General features: G+C 36.5%; 1 protein-coding gene across 1 annotated transcript in view; it reads right to left on the reverse strand.

The window, feature by feature from the left end:
* ATG4C (autophagy related 4C, cysteine peptidase) overlaps positions 1 to 23,098 on the reverse strand; it is an 86,000-nt gene that overhangs the window by 37,013 nt on the left and 25,889 nt on the right. Inside the window, exons 3-6 of the mRNA XM_006879771.1 lie at positions 11,820 to 12,053; positions 9,118 to 9,448; positions 6,452 to 6,522; positions 2,015 to 2,151 (exon numbers count right to left, since the gene is read on the reverse strand). Of these exons, the coding sequence (XP_006879833.1) occupies positions 2,015 to 2,151; positions 6,452 to 6,522; positions 9,118 to 9,448; positions 11,820 to 12,053 (773 nt within the window). The remainder of the gene's footprint in view (positions 1 to 2,014; positions 2,152 to 6,451; positions 6,523 to 9,117; positions 9,449 to 11,819; positions 12,054 to 23,098) is intronic.

Here is a 23,098-nt window from a genome sequence, read left to right on the forward strand (position 1 = left end):
GTTCACGGTCATGGACTTCTTCAAAATGCTGAAGAGTTTTTGGGTTTTTTCTTTATTATTATTATTAAATTTTATTAGTTTTAATGAACATTTACAGAGATTTTGGGTTTTCATTCATTCACTGTTGCACTGTTTTCTCCACCCTCCTCCCCAGTTTGTTCTTCTCCCCCCCCCATGTCTATTTTAATTGTCCAATTGACCTCAGTTTCAAGACGATGTGTCTGCTTCAGACCATGGTCCTCTCAATCACTTACATCTCAATCATCAGAGAGCTGGAAAATGAACAAGGATGACAGAAGAAGAATTGATGCCTTAGAGTTGTGGTACTACAGAAGAGTACTGGATATCCATACCATGGACTGCCAAAGAACAAATAACTATGTCTTGGAGAAGGTGAAGCCAGACTGTTCATGAGAGGAAAGGATACTTTGTTTCTCATACTGTGAATATGTAGCTCGGCAAGGCTATTCCTTGGAAAGGGACATCATGCTTGGAAAGGTGGAGGGTCAGCAAAGGAGATGAAGACCTCCAACAATGGACTGAAACAGTGACTACAGCAATGGACTCAAGTATATGATGAGAATGGCACAGGATAGAACAAGAGTACAAATGAGCTGTTCATAGGATCACTATGAGTAGTACTCGACTCAATAGCACCTAACAACAACAATGGGAAGAAACTGTGCTGCTATCCTAAAGCCATGTAATCAAATCCACCAGCTGCTCTGCAGGATAAGGATGGGCAACCTCCTCTCATGTGACTAACTGCCTCCAAAACCCTATTGGTCAGCTATGAGTTGGTTTTGGCTTGAGAGCACACACCAACAATACAGTTATACTATAATACTATGATTACTGGTAACAAATACACCTGCAAACATTTAATAATTAATAGGAGATGCCAGTATATAATCTACTAGTTATTGCAACTACTGCTCCAGATTTTTAGAATAAACTCAACATAGCCTGAGGATGCATGCTTTACTTATATGTACAGGGACCATGATGGCCAATCAATGCTTTGTTTATGGGACAAACTACTACTGAAACTATCAAAAACAGATGGTTACTGAACTATCAAAAGTAAATACACTTTTTTTTCAAGATTGTTATAATTCATAGTACTCAAAGAGGAATGTCATGTCCAATCCTAAAAAGAGACTGTTATGAAATGAGAAATCTCATTACAACTCTTTCAGTAGAACTATGGAAACTAGAAAATACAAACTACAAAACATTAATAAAATGCTAAACTTCAGTTTTTCAACAATAGCATGCAGTGTTTATTCCTCTTTTTTTAATTTATTCCTCTCTTATACAACTATCAACAGTTTCTTTTCGCCTCGACCATAGTCTAGTCATCACTTCTGTCCATATTATTATCACTCTATTATCTTACTAGAGAGCTCGGATGGCTTAGTGGGAAGGAGCTGCACTACCAATCCAAACGCACATGGTTTGGAGCCATTAGCTGCTCCACAAAAACAGACGGGTAATCTACTATGTGACTTACTGCCTCCGAAAACCTACTGGAGGGTAAGTTATTAGTCCATTCCAACTTAACAACACATAACCACCACAGCATCTTACTGGCAACATGGCCACATATGAAACAAGTTAAGAAAAGATACAAACCAACAGTAATAGAAAAGTAAGTTTGTTACAGTAATTATCTTGAGACAGTTTAATGTTAATTTTATGGATAAGCAAAGGAACAATACACTTTTTAAAGTCATAAATAAGGCTTATATAACTATAACTATAGTATAGACCATGAAAACCACATCTATGTCTCCTTGACTAGCTACAGAACTTTTCATTTTATCATAGAAACTGTGCTCTTCAATTATATCTGTAATGTTAAAATTTAAAGTCTCTAATGTCAGATTTTACAATCTACAAGTTAAGAACATCCCTATTCATTTAACAAAAAAAGAAGACTGTAAATTTTCTATTTTTTCATATTAGGTTCTCTTGCCCTTTAAAAATAAAAGAATCATCTCTTATTTCATACCTTTACAAACTCTAAGTAGTCAATATTGGTTCGTTCTCCACCAAGTCTAACAGGAACTAGAATAATAACAGCTTTGTCATCTGGATTCTGAGAGGACTTGGAAACACACTGTTTATCAATTACATCTGAGTTGTAAACTGAGAAAAACAGGAATATGTATTAAATTTCAGAAACATGAACTTCAGAAATTGCATCCCCTCTCTCCAATATTGTCACCCCTGCCCCCCAACATATACTGGCCCATTATCTGATCAATAACAGTTCTGCCCTCAAGTATACTCTAGTGGTAAACAGACAACACAGTAAGTAACTAAAATATAGAATGTGGCAGACAGAGAGAGAGGTACTTTAAAGAAAAAGAAAGATGGTGAGGAAAAACTGAGGACATAAGGCAATTTAAAATAAGCTGATCAGGAAAAGTTGGTGAGAAAATAATTAAAGAAAACAAGTAATGCTAGTGACTGAAGGAATACAATTTCACAAAGAAGGATCAGCAAGTAAAAGTTCCTTGAAACAGAAAGATAACTAGCATGTCTTAAGAACTCAAAAACTCAAAGTCATTGCCATCAAGTCAGAAAGGTCTCACAGCTGACCCTCCAGTAGGTTTTTGGAGGCTATAAACCACACAAAAAGAGATCTTTCTCCAGAGAATTTTTGAAGCGTAGTAATCATTTTTACCACCCTAGGGGCTCTTTTTAAGTATGCTAGGAGAATGGACTGAATTATGTTCCTCAAGACACGCTGGAATTCTACTTGGAAATGGAATTTTCTTTGTTATGTTAATGAGGTCATTATAAGTGTAGGGTGTGGATATATCTCATCACTTTTAAGATATGAAAAGAATCTATTAACACATAAGCAAGGAAGCTTTAATGATGTTACATGAAAGCAATGTCCTGATTTCAGATTTCTACATATCTGATAGAGCTGGACAATGAATAAGGATGACAGAAGAATTGATGCCTTTGAGTTGTGGTGTTAGAGAAGAGTACCGAATATCTATCCATCCCATGGACTGCCAAAAGAACGAGCAGACATGTCTTGAGAAAAGCACAACCAGAGTGCTCCTAAGAGGCAAGGATGATGAAGCGTCTTCTCTCATATTTTGGACATGTTGCTTGTTGTGGTTGTGTACCTTCAAGTTGGAACTGACCCACAACAGACCTTCCAGTGGGTTTACAGAGGCAGGCAGTAAATCACATGGGAGGAGACTACCCATCTTTCTCTCACGAAGCATCTGGTGGATACAGGAGAGGCTTTTCTTTGGAAAGCGATACCATGCTTGGGAAGGTGGAGGGTCAGCAAAAGAGAGGAAGACCCTCCATCAAGATGTACTGACCCAGTGACTGCAGCAATGGGTTCAAGTGTGCCAGAGATGATGAGGAAGGCACAAGATAAGACTGGGTTAAGGTCTATATGTCATAGAGTTGCTATGAATCATACTCAACAGCACCTAACAACAACAAGCTGTGAGAGGGAGCTCTAGGAGCTGATGATAATGAGATGCACTGCCAATGCAAAGGCACACAGTTCAAATCCACCAGCTTTTCCATAGGATAAAGATGGGCAAACGTCTTCGGTGCAATTTACTACCTCTGACAATCCGCCAAAGGGTGAGCTATGCGTCTGTTTCAACTCAACAGTAAATAACAACAAACTCTGAGACCGGAGCTCTAGTGATCGACTGGGTAAGAAGTTGTGCTACCAATCCAAAAGCAGATGGGCCAAATCCACCAGGTGCACCACGGGAGAAATATGGGCAATCTTCTCCCATGCCATTTACATACAGCCACTGAGAGTCAGTTATAAGAAGGCAATGAGTTTGAGGTTTTTGAAACTGTGAGAAAATAAATCTCTATTCTTTAAAACCACTTACTTGTGGAACTTCTGTTACAACAGCACTAAGAAACTAAGATAAAGGACATGAGGGAGGGGGGGAAGAATCATTTCAATTGTCTAGGGTCCTTCTCAAGACATCTAATATATTAAAGAGTATGATTTTGTCCAATTCTTCCCCAAAGGCTCATCATAGCAGTGATTCTCAAAGATAAGATTCTAACATCTTTCTCCAACTACTACTACCTTAACAATTTTGGTCTAAAGGAAAAAAGAAAACAAAAAACCCGGATAATTCAGTGTGAGGTGGCAAGTGTAACATTTAACAAGAGATATTTCCAAAATGCTACAGAGTACAGAGGAGAAATAAACCAATTCTGCGTGATGGGAGTTAGGAAACGTTTCACCAAAGGTCCAATCTTTAAGCCTGTTCTTGAAGAACAAATAAGCAGTAAAAAGAATAAAAGATATAGGGGGCATTTGAAGCTGAGGCAGTAATATGTGCAAAGGTACAGAAATAACACAATAACAGTACATTAAAGTAATATCATAAATGTTGATAGTATTTAAGTTTATTAGGCATGGAAGATGGTGTTTGGGGACGATGCTGCAACCGCAGATCAGGCCAAATTGTGCAAATATATGCTAAGATAACATGAGATTAGAGTTAATGAGCAGCTACAATTTTTCAATAAAGAAGGAACATGATCAGATTTCTGTGCATCAGATTGATCAGAAAGAGGAGAGGTATAGGCAGGGAAATCAAGTTAAAGTTCCACTGAGAGATAAGGATCTAAACAAGGAGAATGAAAAGCAGGTTTCATAAGCATCTTTAAAATAATTACTGAAAAGGTTTTTGATTGACAGGACCTACGTGAGAAAGGAATAAAGAATGAGAGAGATTTGTATCTCCCTTGTTTAGGCAGACAGAAGCTATTAATCAAGAGAAAACAGAGGGAAAATGAAGTAATTGTTAGTTGTTAAGTACCATTAAGTCAGCGCCAACTCACAGCAACCCTACAGACAGCAGCTTGGAACCTTGCCCTATTCTGCCTGATCATCACAACCTCCACCTTGCTCAACTCCACTGATGCAGTCATTGTATCAGTCTATTTTGTTGAGGGTCTTCCTCTTTCACTGACCCAACACCTTTTCCAGCATGATGTCCTTTTTCAAGGATTTGTGACTCCTGGCAACATGCCCAAAGTATGTGAGGAAAATGCTGCTAGGAGAAGCTATTCCTTGGAAGGGGATATCATGCTTGGAAAGATAGACGTATCAGGCTTGCAAAAGAGTGGAAGAGCCCCGACAAGAGGGATAGATAGAATAACTCCAGCAATGGGCTCACAAGTGTCAGAGAGGATGAAGTTGGCCAGGGTTCAGATCTGTTGTTTTCATAAGGTCGCTATGAGTCAAACTCAACTTGATGGTGCCTAAGTACAACCACCACCACCAAGAAAGAAAATACAAAATGAGAAATGAGGGGAACATTAGTGGAAAATAGAAACACTAGCAGAGGACGTGGGGGAATTACTGATGGAATACGGCTTCATCTTATTTCTAATCCCACAATAAAAATACATTAGTAATATAAACTCTCCTTGGTATAAATGGCAAAAATTTTAAAAACTACAAAAAAATTATTTACATTTTTATTATTTAAAACTTATTTCTATATTACTAACATTCAAATTATATTAAGGAACTCTGTGTTATGTGTTGTTCAATTAAGTAATAAAATGCAACAACTGAAATTAAGGCAGACTGACACCAATAAAAGCAGCACAGAAGGCATTCACAAATGCATTGAATAATTAATTATTTAAGCACATTCTTAGACTTCATTAGGATTCTTAACACAGCAAATTTAATTTTTCTAGTCTTCTACCTCAAAAATAAATATGGGACTTTTTTTTCTTTATTGCTACCATAATGGTTTCTTCATTTTCAGCCTTTCTTATAAAAGAAGTTAATCTTAACAAAAGGTAAATTAAAAGTCCATGTGATTTCCACACTACAAAAACCAGTTAATTATCAGAATCACCTCAGCATTTTTAAGGTACCCTTACATTAAAAAAAAAAAAGCACTAAGGAATATTTAACTTTTTCTAAAATATTAACATATTTTATACTATAAGTGATAACATTTCTGAAAAAAATACATTTAACAACATGAGGCAGTTTATTTTCTTAGCAAACTAAGGCCTCAATTACCCAACCAAGTTTCAAAATTACTACAACTATCGGCCATTAAACAGGAGACAAAATGTATCAAAATAAAGCAAAAAATCAAGGCAGTTGCCTGACAGACATTCAGAACATCAGATGATTTATTAAAGCACTAAAAACATACAGAACCCAAATATAAACCTGTTAAATTTTATCATCTATATCAGTAAAGCAATCATTGAAGATGTTGATATCTTCTGAGAGTTTTTTAATATCTAATAATTCATAATATGTCTTTAATAAACAAGTATTTTGAAAAGTAGGGTAGTATGCAAAAACACAGACAGCATAATGTCTATTTTGTAATCATTTACAGTGTAATTGGGAATATAAGCTCCAATAAAAGAGGCTAGAATTACGTACTTTCCTTACCTGTACAATCTTGAGCAACATAAATAGTTATACCTTGTAAATCAGGATGTCTTGCTTCTTCAACTGCTTTTCTAAGAAAATAAAAAATGTAGTATTTTTAAATCCTAAGTCTCAATTCCAGTTGTTATTGAAAGACTTACTATAAGGAGGTAAAAAGACATTTTTTCTCTGACTTTGCTACGTAAACTGTATCTGGTCTCCAAAAACTATCACTTGAATGCTATTGGAGATCAAGTCAAATTTTTCAAACTTGAAAATTTTTTTTTAAATTAATCAAAGAACTATAAAATTTAAGTTAAAAAAATAAGTAAGAAAATGTTGGGCATAAATCTGTGACAAAACAAAAAAAAAAGATTTCTCTCAACTGATTTACTTGGCTGTATTAAGTGTTTTTTAACCAATGATACTACAATAAACTTCAACATCGGCTTTATATTCACTTACATAACTGACTAGGAACAAATAACTATGTTTTGTCCTCTAGTACACCTCTTAAAGTTGTTTCATTTTCTTTTTACATCACTATAACTTTTATTTCTTCTTCAGAAAACTTCTATGACAAATTAATTTCCCAATGTCAAGTCTTCGAATTCTGTAAAATTGCAAGTTGAAAAATATTTCTAATTGATTCTAATGCTTAATGGTTCATACACTGTGATAAAAAAACACAGTAACAGTATCTGTAAAATGAAATTATAAAAATTGTTGTTTTTATATGCTGTCAATTACGATTCATGTTGTTGTTCTGTACCATAATCAGAAATGACCCATACATGACCCTCTGGCAGGTTTTCAGAGACAGTTTTTCACATGGGAGGAGACTGCCCATCCTTCTCCCGTGGAACAGCTAGTAGCATCAAACCACATGCTTTTGGGATCACCTCTTGTCATAAACAATAGCTCTGAATGCTGCCCTATCTTGAGCCAATCGAATTGTCTCTGACACACCGGTCCCCACTGCCAAAGTCATTGTCTCAAACCGTCTTATCTCTTGCACTGACCCTCCACCCTTCCAAGCATCATGTCCTTCTTGAAGGACTAGTCCACTCCTGACAAAATGCCCAAAGTATGTGAAATGGAACTTCACAATTCTTGCCTCCAAGGAGCAACCTGGTTTCAAACCTCTCCAGGACAGACCTGTTTGTTTTCCTGTAGTCCATGGTATGTTAAATATTCTTATCCAATACAACTCAAAGGTATACAGGTGTAATATTTCTGTTTACCCATATTTTTCTAGTTCTTTCACTTAACCTCTCTTATTATGCATATGTCTGTGTGCCAGCAAAGAACAAGGTTTAGCAAACTTTGACCCAAAAGTCCCTGCCCTGTTTCTTTATAGCTTACTGAGCTGCAATCTCAAAAGCACACAGCTGGGATCCACCAGCTGCTCCACAGCAGAAGGATGGGAAATCTCCTCCCATGAGATTTACTGCCCCTGAAAACCCACTGGAGGGTCATCTATAGGTCCATTCTGACTTGGTGGTACACAACATCATGCTAAGGACCATCTTTTTACAGTTTTAAAAAGGTTGTGAAAATAAAGAAGAATGTGGAAAAAAAACTTTCCAAGACCTACAATATTTACTAAAGTATTTACTATTGCTGTGCTGCAATTCCAAAGGTACATGGTTCAAATCCACCAGTTGCTCTGTGGAAGAAGGATGGCAGTCTCCTCCCATGGAATTTATTGCCTCTGAAAACCCACTGGAGGGTCAGCTATGGGATGGTTCTGACTCAACGGCACACAACAACAACAAATATTTTCCCCTTTACAAATAGTTTCTTATCCTTGGCATATATCATAGCCTAAAGGGTAGCAACTGTGTTTTATGAGTATGCTTTTATAAACTTTATACTAAGTTGGCCTTGTATTAATAAATAATTCAATAAGTAAAATTAGAACATAATTTTTAACTGTAAGCATTTTATCTGAAAAATATAAATGTTAATGTTAATATCAAAAAAATGCTTTCTAGTAACTTAAAATTTCTAAGTGCAATGAATTTACCATAACATGCTATATAATGTTAATAATTAAATTTGTGATAATTTTGGAATACAATATATAAGGCCATTTTAAAAACTTATGTAGTATCCAAGTAAATGGCTGAGGTACACTGAAATTTGACTTTTGAGTTTTTCTAGCCAACTGAATATCACAGACCTTTTATTTTTTACTATGACATAATCAGACTATTAATAGAGCCGTACATTTGCAATTCTCAAGAGTTTGATGTGAGAAAAGAAATGCTGAAAACATTAATTCTAGCTCTTGTTATTTCATTACACCATATTATAGCCCCCAGGTTATACTATTTTTAAAAGAAAAAAAGAAAACTCTATTATGAATGTTTAGAACATTTAAATAAGGTAATCTACTGAAAACCTACACTAAAAAGAGATCTTGGATATTTTTTCCACTAAGCAAGACAAACTGCTTGTCAACAGACAAATTAAATCTAAATGGAGTCACCACAAGTCAAGGCTTCCACTTCTTTATTATTTTTCCCTGTTAAAATATGGGACATTTTTTGGTAAGTGTTCTTATACAGATTTTAAAAGCTCAAATTACACACACACACACACACACACACACACACACATTGGAAAAACTATCTCTGAGACAGAAGACTCTGTCATAAAATAAAGAGAGCTTAAAATTTTACCTTAAAATGTGAGCAACTACAGCTGGTCCATACCAATCTCCAGCTTTTTTCCCCGACTTCTTTCCGTATTCTATTAGTTGATGTAAGCCAAAGAGGGCCAAGGGGGAATCACCAAACCAAGAGATGATTCTCCTATGATAAATTTCATTTCGCATTTCATGATCATCAGAATATCTCCCAACCGTTTTCTTCAAAGAAATTGATGGCGTTTTGAGTTCAGTTTCCCCTGACAGCGATGCTTCAAATGATGCAGTAAATTTTTTTACAGTGTGAGAAGTCCATGATTCAGAGTCTGAATTTTCAATGTTCAAAGCATCAGGCCAGGTCCAAGCTATGGTAGTTTCAAAGCAAGGTGTTCAGATCTTTTAAAGAGTTGGATTTTAACAATTCTACTAAAAATCAGCCTGTACCAATTCATTAAATACATATGGATTACCAAAATTATTTTAAAAAATCAGGAATAGGGATAATAGAAAGTAGATTAATGGTTGCCAATGAAGGGGTGAAGAAGTCTGGTAATAGTGTGGGTAAAGGCATTTTGGGGAAAGAGGAGTTAATATACTTCCATAAAGATTTACAGTCTTGAAAACCTTAAGGGCAGTTCTACTCTGTCCTACAGGGTTGCTCTGAGTGAGAATCAACTCTATGGCTATGGTCTGAGTTTTGGTTGTTATGTAGTTGTACAGGAGCCCTGGTAGCAGAGTGGTCAGGCACCTTGATGTTAACCAAGAGGTCAGTGGTTCAAATCCACCAGCAGCACTGTAGGAGACTGATCTATATGGAAGTTTACTTCTATAAAGCCCTAAAGAGAAATTGTATTCTCTCTTACAAGCTTAGTATATATTCAAATCAACCAGACAGCAGCTTGGTGTTTTATTGTGTTTTTTTTTTGTTTTAGGGGCTTTTTTGTGTTTTTTTTTTCCTTTATGGAGGCAGAAGATATTGAAAATCCTGGTAATGTGTCTGAGTTATTATTAGGGGTGTATAAAAATGTTCTAAAATGACACTATGGTCAAAATTGTAGAACTCTGCTAATATTCTAAAAAACAGTGAACAAATTTTAAACAAATTAATTTATGGTATATTCATTGTTTTTCAATAAAGCTCCTTTTAAAAAAAAGGTACCAGTAAAGAAAATACAATGTATTATTAACTCTTTTTCTGAGTAGTAATATCATTATTTTTTCTAAACTTTCTAAAATTTCCAAAAGGTATATATACTTCATATAATCAGAGAGAAAAATTATAAAAATTTACAATGAAAAAAATTGTGAAAAGGCACAAACAAGCAATTCTGAAAATTGTTATTTCTTTTCTGTGAGAATGCCAAGAAGGAATAATGACTTCTATATTCTATTGCCAGGGCTTCTTATCAGACAAGCACTCTCAACTACCCAAAGGTATAAAGAGCAGATCTATAAACATTCACAAGTTATTATAAAATAGATTCTCTTAGTATTTTCTATTGAAAAGTTTTACCATAAAAGCGTCAAAATTTCTTTTCAAAATATATTTTCATGTACTTTCAGAATAATTTAATGATTATTTATAGAGTAATAATAATTGTTTAGTAAAGGAGAAGTTAACAAACACATGAAAGGTCAAAGACTCTTAAAAATAAAATATAATCATTCTGTCATAGCTTTTAAAACAAGACAGCCCTCAAATAAACATATACTAACGTCATTACATTATATACAATTTAAACTTTGCAAAAGGAGCTGCAGATTCATAGGACTAAGAGAACTATGTACTCAGAAAAATATTCCAAACCTTGCCTATAACTACAGGCCAGGAAAAATACTCTTAAAAATATTTTTTGTCTTGCATTGTCCATAACATTCTTGAACAAAATTCTTTCTAAGTGACTTCATCAACAGTCTCTTAGAAAGGTTACCAAATGTTTGCCATTCATTGCTAGAAAATTGTCTAAACACTTTAAAAAAAAAATCCAAACTCTGGTAACATTTGGTATCAGATGATACCATAGCTTAAAATAGTAATTAAAATCCTCCTATAAAATATGCACATTCTAAAAAATAAACTAGAGAAATAGTAGTAAAAGTGATACTTCAGGAAATATATATAACCACTTATACTTTTTTAAAACAAAATATTATAAGAATAAAAATAATTTTAAAGTGTTATATATACATATAGGGAGAAAATGAACTTATTTTTCCACTACTGACTAAGGTAATTGGGATGAGTGTTACTGGAGACAGTGAGATTGGCACAGGACAGAGTAGAGTTTAGGGCTGTTGTACATAGGGTTGCTATGAGTCGCAAGCAACTCGACGGCACATAACAACAACAACTTATATCTAATAATCTATAATGCTATAAACTAAAAAGCACCATACACAACTTTTTTTATCAGATTTCAATAACGGAAAAATGTCAGTTCAAAGTCACTGCTGTTGACCTGACTGAGATTTGCTAATATCAAGATCTCCAGAAACTGAAATAAAAGGAAATAAAAACAACAATAACAACCCAAAGGCTACCAAAAATGGAACTTAAATTTATTAAGATAACCAAGAAAAATACTTATGTTTAATCTATATTTCTTTAAAAGCAAATCATGAATATTTTCCCATAGAGTTTTAGAAAATGTCAGGGAGTCAAAAAATTATCTCATAGAGTTTTCTGCAACTTGAAAGCTGAACTCTTAAGACAAAAACAAAAGAAGATTGATTTACCTCTACCGAGAAAGTGTAGTATGAGTCCTTGAGCCAACAGCATCTGGCCAGTTCTCAAGGTACATCCCCAACCACAGTCTGTAGTCAAAGTTGAGCCCTCTATTTGAGGAAATTCTTCCCTGTAGGTCAACCATATTCTAGAAATAAAATCTTTACGAAATTCTTCCACATTTCCTGAAATTAAACAGTCTTCTATTGCACAGCCCGATCTTGAAGGTAACATTTTATTTTCATCTGTAAAATAAAAATATAAACAACATTCTAAAATAACCAACACAAGAAATACCTGTGGTACTATTATGTCATAAGACATAAAATGTGTCACAATCTATCTAATCCTTTTATTCTGATTTTAAATGAAGATAATTATATTAAGTCTAATTAGATTACTATGAAAGTGAATGTTAAAATGGATTTTACACAAATAACTAATACACCATAAACTCAACTCCTGGTTGTGAATTTGGAACCAACTCATAGGTGACCCTCCAGTAGGTTTTTAAAGACTGTAAATTACACAAAATGATACTCTTTCTCTCACAGAGCAGCTGGTGGATCTGAATGCTTGTCTTCGGGTTAGCCGAACAAATCCATACTTTTCTGAGTTAGCAACACAACTCCTTACCCTAGACCACTAGTGCTCCCTAATGCCAAAGGAGATGCATGATAACAATTTGTTGGATATATGTTGTTTGTTGTTGTTAAGTGCTGTCTAATCGTGACTCAGAGTGACTCTATGAACAAAAGTCCTCCACACTTGTGTGACTTTCATCCTTTCTCCAGGTTCATAGGGTTTCTGGAAGTAAGCTATTACAGAAGTGGATGCCACTCCTGCTTCTAAGCTTGTTTTAATGGAGGAGCTCCACCCAACACTGTCCACCAAGGGTAACCATTAACCCATTTGACACATCAGTGTCACAGGGTTCAGCTTCACAGCAACCACAAGTTACCACTGTATGGCAAGTGGACACACCAGGGCTATACGACCAAGAGGAATGTTTGACCAAAAACAATGAAAAACAGGCCCAAGGGCCAATATATTGTTTAGGAGCACTAAATTGCAGCATATAGCTTCAATGATAATAAGTAAACAGAACAAATTCCAAGTCTTTATTGCCAATGAATTACTCTCAATATTATGCACAATGTAAATTTAATTGTAAAGAAAAGTATCTGGAAATTTATACAGCACAACATTGTGTTAAAATTAGCATTTTAGAGCTATTTAAATTTGTTTCAAGTCTGATAACAGTACATAAAATTCAAACCTCATTCTGTAATTTCCAAACATAAAGTTCCTAATCTGTTACCCTGGAAGAGTGAATAACCTCTTTATCTTTTTAAAATCATTTCTCCTCTTAATATTTACTCTAAATAGTGTTGGAAAACTGCTAGCATTTAATAACTTTGTTTTCTAATTGTTCTTTCACCATAATGTTTCTCCCTCTCTGTCATTTGACTCATTGGTTGGGTTGCATTTGTGACATTCTTAATTAACCATACTCATAATTTTTTTAAATCTATTATCTGTCCCCCTGTCAGATTATAAATGCTCTAGAGGAAGAGTATATTTATCTTCTACATTTTCATATCTCCAGTAGTGTTTAGTCACAACTTCTCATTGTCCTCAATTAGACCTGGCTCACAATAAACCCTCCATTAGGTTTCAGAGGCTATAAATCTCTCTAGAAAAGATTGCTTATCTCTCTCTGGTGGAGCTGCAGGTGTATTTAAACTGCCAAAGAGCTGTGGCCTAACAGTCAACAGCACAGCTCTTTAAGGACTATGCCACTAGAAAAAACAACTCAAACTCATTGCCATGTAGTTAGAACCAACAACTCAGATCTGACCCTAAGTTATCAAAGGCTGTAAATAAAAATGGAAGGAGGCTTTCCAACTTACTCCCTTGGAGAACTTTGTATGGATAACATCGAGAAGATTGGTGGCTCATACAAAGCCTATACTAGACCAAGAAGCTACTGTCCAAACAAAACAACAGAACACTGATTTTAAATGGTTTAAAATCAGGAAAGGTGTGCATCACAGCTAAATCCTTTCTTCATACCCATTCAAATTGTACGCCAAACAAATCATTTGAGAAACTGAACTATATGAAGAAAAATGGGGCATCAGGATTGAAAGGGTTTATTAAAAGCTGCAATTTGCTGACAACATACCTTGCTTGCTGAAGACTAAGAGGACCTGAGGCACTTGTTGCAGAAGATCAAAGACCACAGCCTTCAATATGGACTACATCTCAACATCAGTAAAAATCCTCACCATTCAACCAAAAGATTTTATCATGATAGTTGGAGAAAAGACAGTTGTCAATGATTGCACTTTACCTGGATCCATAATCAAGCAAAGATGACAGTTTAAAGAGTAAGGTGTGTCTGATTCAAGTCATGGTCTTTTCAATTACTTCCTATGCATCCGAAAGTTGAACAATGAATAAGGATGCTAGAAAAAGAATCTATGCCTTTGTGTTGTGCTACTGGAGAAAGTAGTAAATATCCCATGGAGTGTCAAAAGAACAAGGTCTGTCTTAGAGAAAGTGAATCAGGGCGCTCCACAGAGTTACAGATAGTGACACTTGCACTCATATACTAAATAAATGAAAAATGTTCCCTGTTCATGGTTAGGAAGACTCAATATAGTGAAAATGAAAAAGCTACCAAAAGCAATCTACATGTTTAATGCAATCCCAAAACAGACACTAAAAGTATTTTTCAAAGAGATAGAAAAGGCAATTGTTAAGTTTATTTGGAAAGAGTTTTTGAATAAACAAAGCACCTCTGAAAAACAAGAATGAAGTGGGAAGCATAGCACTCCCTGATCTCAAAACCTACTACACAGCTGTAATAACCAAAACACCATGACACCGGTACAATGAGACACATGGACTACTGGAACAGATTTGAGAATCTAGAAATTAAAGATCTATCTATGGACTGAAGCTCAATATCAAGAAGATAAAGATTCTCACCACCGGGTCCACTGGCAGCATCATGATAGATGGAGAAGAGACTGAGATAACAGCTTTAGCTTACTTGGTTCCACAATCAACAACTCTTGGTACCGGTTGTCAGGAAATCAAAACATGAATTAAATTGGGAAAGTTGGCTGTCAGGTATCTCTCCAGAGTACTAAAAAGCAACAATGTCAGTCTAGAGACTAAGGTGTGCCTGATCCAAACCATGGTCCTCAAAATGACTTTCAATGGATCAAAGAGCTGGATAATGACTAAGGATGACAGACGAAGAATCGGTTACCTTTGAGTTATGGTGCTAGAGAAGAGATCTGAACATACCATGGACTGCCAAGAGAATTAACAAGTCTGTACTGGAGAGGGTGAAACCAAGCTGCTCTTTGGAGGTAAGGATTTTGAAGCTCCGGCTCACATACTTTGGTATGTGGCCAGGAGGGACCAGTCCTTGGAGAAGGACATCATGCTTGGAAAGGTGGAGGTACAGCACAGGAGAGGAAGACCTGAAATGAGATGGACTGATACAGTAACTAGGGTACTGAGGATAGTTGTGTTAGAGACAGTGAGATTGGCTCAGGATAGGACAGTGTTCAGACTGTACATAGGGTTGCTAGGAGTTGCAAGCAGTTCGATGGCCCATAACAACATCTGTGGTAAACTGATAGTCAACAAGGAAACAAAACCTATCAAATGTGGAAATGACAACCTTTTCAACAAATAGTGCTGGCAAAATTGGACCACCAACTTCAGAAAGCTGAAGCAGGATCCACACCTCTCACCATACACAAAAATCAACTCAAGGTGGATCAGAGACCTAGGAGTAAAGCCCAAAACCATAAAAACCATGGGAGACAAAGTAGGGCCAAGCTAAAAGGCCTATCCCATAGTATAAACCTATTATTAAGATGATCATGAAATTCAGATGGAATTGATTCAAGATCATATCTTGGTTCTTGTGGACTTACTTCCATTTTCTTCAGCCTCAATTTGAACTTGCATATGAGCAACTGATGACCTGACCCACTGTCTGCTGCTGGCCTAGTTGTGACTATCCCTATTGAGCTTCTCCAACGATTTCTTCTACAAATGTAGTCAATCTGATTCCTATGCAGCCCATCAGATGAGATCAAAATGTAAAGCTGTCTTTTGTGTCTTTTAGAAAAGGTATTTGTAATTTAGAAATCATTGTAAATACAAAATTCAATCATTCTTTTCCAGCTTCATTTCTACCCACCAAGCCCATATTTTCCAACTATTGTTCCTTTTTCAATGTTTCCCACTTTTGCAGTCCAGTCACCAATTATCATTAATGCTTCCTGATTGCATGTCCTGTTAATTTCAGACTACAAAATTTGGTAAAAATTCTCAATTTCTTCCTCTTTGGCTCTAGATGTAGCAGTACGTATTTGAATAATAGTTGTGTTAAAAGGTCTTCTTTGTATGCATATGGATATTATCCTATCACTCACAACACCATATTTCAAGATAGAACTTGAAATTGACCTTTTGACTATGAATGCAACACCATTCTTTGTTTTTCATTCCCTGCATAATATACCATATGATTATCTGATTCAAAGTGGACAAAGCTGGTCCATCACATCTCATAAATGCCTAGTATGTTGGTATTCACGCATTCCATTTTTAACAATTTCCAGTTTTCCAACATTCAAGCTACATACACTCCATGTTCCAATTGTTAAACAATATTTGTTATAGATTTTCCTCATTTCAATGACTTCCAATCTGGGCTCTACCACTACACCACTATAACTATCCTCTTTGTTTACTGTTCACAGGGTTTTCAATGTGCTTTCATAGTGTTCAATGGCTAACAATAAGCAGAATGGGAAATCCAGAGCACTTGACTCTGCTCATGCTTAACCTGTACCTGGACCAGGAGATTGTTGGGCAAACAGAGCAGGGGAGCAATGCACAGTTTGGAACTGGAAAGAGAGTGCACCAGAGTTGTATTTATCTCTCCATACCCAATCAATCTGTATGCTGAGCAAATTATCTGAGAAGGTGGACTCTATAAGGAGGTGTGTGGTATCAGGATCGGAGGGAGACTCATAAATAACTTGCATTACATAGATGACACAACCTTACTTGCTGAAAGTGAGGAGGGTTTGAAGCACTTGTTGCAAAAGATCAAGGAATGCAGCCTTCAGTGTGGATTGCATCCCAACATCAAAAAAACAAAGATTCTTACCACTGGACTGATAGGCAGTGTCAAGATGGATGGAGAGGAGATTGAAACTGTCAGCAGCTTCATCTTGCTTGGATCCACAATTAACACCCTTGGTACCAGCAGTCAGAAAATAAGGAGGGGCACTGTACTGGGAAAATCTGCAGTTAAGGATGTTTCTAAATTATTGAGGAGTACTGATGTCAGTTTGAAGACTAAGATATGTCTGATTCTGGCCATAGTCTTTCCAATTACCAGCTATGCATTTGAGAACTGGAGAATGAATAAGGATGACAGAAAAAGAAATGACGTCTTTGAGCTGTGGTGTTGGAGAAGAGCACTGAACATGCCATGGACGGCCAAGAGAACGAAAAGATATGTCTTAAAGAGGGTGCAGCCGGCGTGCTGGTTGGAGGCAAGAATGATGAGGCTTTGCCTCACATATTTTGAACATGTTTCTAAGAGGTCTATTCCTTGGAAACGGACATGATGCTGTGAAGAGTCAGCAAAGGAGAGAAGATCCTCAACCAGGTGGATTGACAAGGTGGCTGCTGCAATGGACTCTTGTGAGTCAGGAAGTGTGAGGATGGCACAGGACAGGACTGGGTTCAGATCTTTTGTTCATAGGGTCATTTGAGTTGTGCTCAACTGGACAGCACCTAACAACAACTACAACATGGTGCAAAAAGGATGACAAATACAGCCAGAAATACACAACTAGGAGAAAAGAAAATTGATAAATGGGACCTTCTAAAGATTAAATCCTTGTGTTCATCAAAAACTTCTTCCAACAGGGTGTAAAGAAAACCTACTGACAAAGAAAAAACATTTGGCAATACCATCTCAGATAAGGTTTACAGAATACTACAGGGCCTTCACAAGAAAAAGACCAATAACCTAATCACAAATTGAACAAGAGACATGGAAAGACTTTACAGAGGAAGACATTCGGATGTCAAACACACACATGAAGAAATGCACATAATCACTGGCAATGATTGCAAATGAAAAGCACAATGAGATACCATCTTATCCCAGTAACAGTGGCAAACTTTAGCAGGCAGCAAGCAATACATGTTGATGAGGATGTGGAGAGATAGGAACTCTTATACACCGTTGGTGGGATTGTAAAATGGTACAATCACTATGGAAGACAGTTTGATGTTTTCTCAAAAAGCTGAACATAGAATTTCCATATAATTTAGCTATTTCAATAATAGGGATGTACCCTGAGAAGATTAGAACTGAGACACAAATGGAGATTTATACACCAATGTTCCTAGCAGCATTATTCACCATCAGAAGAACACAGAAACAGCCAAAGTGTCCAACTGCAACTGAATGGATTGAGAAATTGTGGTATATTCACATGATGGAATGCTATGCAACACTCAGGAGCAATAATTTCAAAAATTACTATATAACTTGAGAGGGACTGGAGAGCATTATGCTGAGTGAATTAACTCAGTTTTTTAAGGACAAATACTGCATGAGACCATTACTATAGAAATAGAAAGATAACTAGTAAAATATGTATGATGATGCAAGGTGGGAGGGCAGGATTAGCGGGGTGAGGATGGGCAGAGGAGAGGGTTGCACAATTTGATAAGTGCAGGGAGGGATGGGTAAAGGAAATGAGAGAGACCAATGGGGATCTGGGTGATAATTTTATAAAACATAATTAATTAGAATGATTGCATGGATCACAATGTGAATGAAGAACAGTGTGAAACACAATGTATACGAACTTTGTAAGTAAATCAACATAAAAATTTTAAAAAGAATACAAATGCACATCAACTGCCCCCCAAAAAATATACCATTATAGGTAACTAATAGTATAGGGACGGTGTTTTCTATACAGATATTCCTCATCATCCACCAAACCCAATAAAAAATCATGTCCTAAATATAAAAAGCAATCTCAACAATCAGTAAGAAAAAGACAAGAAATGGAGAAAAGAACAGCCATGTTATTAAAAAAAGGCATTTCCAAATGGCTAATATATACATACAAAAATGGGCTTAGTTTTGTTATTAGAGAAACGTGAATTAAAACATAAAAAGCAAAGGTGCCAAGAATTAGTGAGTTCATACTGGGATAGCTCTAAAGCACTTTGTATGGTTGTTTGGCAATATATATTAAAACTGAAAGTATGAATACTGTATGATCTAGCAATTACATTCTTAGGTTTACATACTGAACAGAACAAGTATCAATAAATTTTAAGAGCTTGAAGACATAAAAGCATTTTCTCTAATAAAAATTAAAAATCAGTAATAGAAAATTGCCTATAATATAATGTTGCTTAGTAGTACGCAGTGAATCCAGCAGGTGCTCTGAGGGACAAAAATGAACAATCTCCTACACTGCACCCACTGGAAAGTCATATATGAGTTGGTTCCAGTTTGATGGTACATAAAACATCTGGAAACTAAATGTTGTTATGTGCTATCAAGTTTACAACTTAGTGACCCTATGCACAACATATATGAATGCTGTCCTAACCTATACCATCCTCATTACCTCTGACACACTTAAGCCTATTCTTGCAGTCACGGTGTCAAGCCATCTCAGTGAGGGTCCTCTCTTTTTCTGCCTGTCCACCTTTCCTAGCATGGTAGCTGTTTCCAAGGAACAGCCTTTCCTAGAAACATGCCCAAACTATATAAGACAAAGCTTTACCATCTGCCTCCAGGGGACACATTAGCTACACTCTTTCAATTTTTTGTTCTTTTGGCAGCCCATGAGCTATTCAGTGCTCTCCCTACTATTACAATTCAAAGGCATTTCTTCTTATGTCATCTTTATTCATTGTCAAGCCATCAGATGTATAGCAAGTGATTGAAAAGACCACGGCCTAAATCAGGCACATCTTAGTCTTCAAATTGACATCATTACTCCTTGCTTTATAATTTGTCCCACTAAGATTAACAGCAGACTATAATCCCAAGTACTTAAGCCACTGTATAACTTCATCATTTATATTAGTAGCTTCATCTGTGGCTCATTTTCCCAGTTCTTCTAAGGCCTATGGGATGTGCTAGAAGGTTCTCTGGAGACTCACACTCATCAGAGGAATGACACATAATTGTAGGTATACAGGCTGAGGTTTTTTGTAGAAACCGGTGAGAAATTGGCCCCACTGGATGCAGCAGGATGCTTAAACATAGTCAATCTGTTGCTCCTTTTTGGTGTTTTCACATACCACCACCACCACCCCAAAGTGTGAAGAGGGCTCTCTTTATATTGATCCTCCAGTTGTTGCTGATTTGTGAGACCATACTAATTTGCAAGACCACGTGTTTGCCCTTAAGGCAGCTGGAGACCAGAGAAGGCCAATTGTAATGGCTAACAAAAACAAACTTTTAGGCTAACACCATATTCCTCAAAAATTTGGATTGGTCTCTTGCAGCCAACTTTTCCATTGCAAAAAGCTTCCTTATCTCCTGACAGTGGATTCAAGTAAGACTAAAACATTTAAAATGTTTGCTGCAGAAGACTGAAGATTACATCCTTCAATAGAGATTTTAACTCAACATCAAGAAAACAAATATTTTCCCACTGGACCAATAAGCAACATCAAGATTGATGGAGAAAAAATTGAAATTGTCAACAATCTCATTTTACTTGAAAAATAAATATACTTCTTAAACAAAACTCTTCAAATTTTTTCCTGTTTGTTGTTGTCATTTTTGTGTCATCGCCTGTGACACATAGTGACCCTATGTACATACATTAGCTCTGAAATCTGCCCTTTCCTGAGTCAATCTCATCATCTCCAACGATTCTAATCCCATTTCTCCAGTCACTGAATCAATCCAACTCATCCTGGGTCATCTTCTCCTGTACTGTCCCTCTACCCTTCCAAACACTGTCCTTCTCCAAGGACTGGTCCCTCCTGGCCACATTCCCAAATGGAGCCTAAAAATCCTTGGACCCAGGGAGCTGCCTGGTTTCACCCTCTCCAAAACAGACCTGTTTGTTCTCCTGGCAGTCCATGGTATGTTCAACACTCTTCTCCTGCACCACAACTCAAAGACATCTACTGTTCTTCCATTATCCTTAGTTACTACTATCCAGTTCTGAGTTGCACAGCATGTAATTGTGAAGACCATGACCTGGACCAGGCACACCTTAGTCTCTAGACTGCCATCGTTGCTTTTCAGTACTCTAGAAAGGCCTCTGACAGCAGATTTTCACAATGCAATTCATCTTTTGATTTCCTGACTGCTGGTGCCAAGAATGTGGATTGTATTTGTGCTTTACTCCCAGGTCTCTGATCCACCTTGAGTTGGTATTTGCGTATGGTGTGAGATGTGGATCCCATTTCAGCTTTCTGCAGGAAGTCCAAGTTTACCAGCATTATTTGTTGAAGAGGTTATAATTTCCCCATTGATAGCTTTTATTTCCTTGTTGAATTTCAGATGACCATAGATGGCTGAGTCTATTTCTGGGTTCTAAATTCTGCTCCATTGGTGTTTGTGCCTGTCATTGTACCAATACCATGCTGTTTTGGTTACTACTCCTGTGTAGTAGGTTTTGAGATCAGGAAGTGACCTCTAACCTCATTTTTGTTTCTAGAAGTGTTTTGCTTATTCTAGGTCTCTTGTCTCTCCAAATAAATTTAATAATTTCCCTTTTAATCTCCCTAAAAAATGAATTTGGTATCTGGATTGAGATTATATTGAACATGTAGATTGCTTTTGGTAGGATTGTCATTTTCACAGTACTTGAGTTTTCCAATCCATGAACAGGGGCACATCTTTCCATTTCTTTAGGTCTTTTATTGTATCTTGCAAAAATGCTTTGTAGTTTTCTTTGCATAGACCTTTTGTATGTCTAGTTAGGTTCACTCCCAAGTATCTCAATTTGTAGCTGGCTATTGTAAATGGTATTGTTTTCTTTATTTCCTTCTCTGAGTTCTTTTCAGGGCAGCAAGAAATAAATGTTGGAGAGAATGTGGTGGGAAAGGAACTCTTATGCATTGCTGGTGGGATTGTAAAATGGTACAACCATTCTGGAAGGCAGTTTGGTACTTCCCCAAAAAGCTGAACATAGAAATTCCATTATGACTCACCTATTCCACTACTTGGAATATACCCTGAGAAAATAAGAACTGAGGCACAAATGGAGATTTGTACACCAATGTTCATAGCAGCATTGTTCACCATTTCAAGAACATGGAAACAGCCCAAATGTCCAACCTCAAACCAATGGATTGAAAAAGTATGGTACATTCATACAATGGAATACTATGCAGCACGCAGGAGCAATGACTTTGTAAATTATTACCTAACTTGGAAGGGACTGGAGAGCATTATGCTGAGTGAACTAACTCAGTCCCACAGGGATAAATATTGTATAAAACCATTATTGTAGGGTAAGTACAAGGATCCAAGAGAGGTGAGGGAGGTTTGGAAACAGAGGGATGAGAATGTGCAGGGTGAAAGGGCAGATTAACCGTGGGGTTGTACCATTTGTTGGGTGGAGGGATGAGGGAAACTGAAAGAATCTGTTCTTGAAAACAATGTATTCTAATTTTGTAAATCAAAATCAAGGACAAAAAAAGAAGGAAAATGTGTGGATTATAGAACTACGCAAACTGAAGTTATCAATAATCTCAATCTCTTCTCCATCTACAATGAAGGTACTAAATGGCTCAGTGGTGACAAATTTTATTTTCTTGATGTTGAGCTTCAATTCATATTGAAAACTATAATCCTTGACCTTCTGAAGCAAACATCTCATGTCCTCTTCAGTTTCAAAGTTGTGTCATCTGCATTTTCATCAGCATCTCCAATCCTGATGCCACATTCCTCCTCATAATGTCGAGTCTCCTAATCTGTTCTACATATAATTGAAAAGGTTTGGATAAAGGATGTATCCCTGATGCACACATTTCCTGATCTTGAACTATCCAGTGTTTCCCTGCTATCCTCTGACTACAGCTTCCTGGTCCAAGTATAGGTCCTGTAGGTCTTTACATAAATGGCAAAACCCCACATTTTTAAAAGTTTCAAATCTTCTACTTTCTTTACAGATTCCGAGAAGAGTGGAGGAAGACTAGAGAAAAAGAACAGGGATTTACGGTATGATTTTTT

The sequence above is a fragment of the Elephantulus edwardii genome, unplaced genomic scaffold (assembly GCF_000299155.1).
Source record: "Elephantulus edwardii isolate Elephantulus edwardi_28Jun2011 unplaced genomic scaffold, EleEdw1.0 scaffold00005, whole genome shotgun sequence".
NCBI lineage: Eukaryota > Metazoa > Chordata > Mammalia > Macroscelidea > Macroscelididae > Elephantulus > Elephantulus edwardii.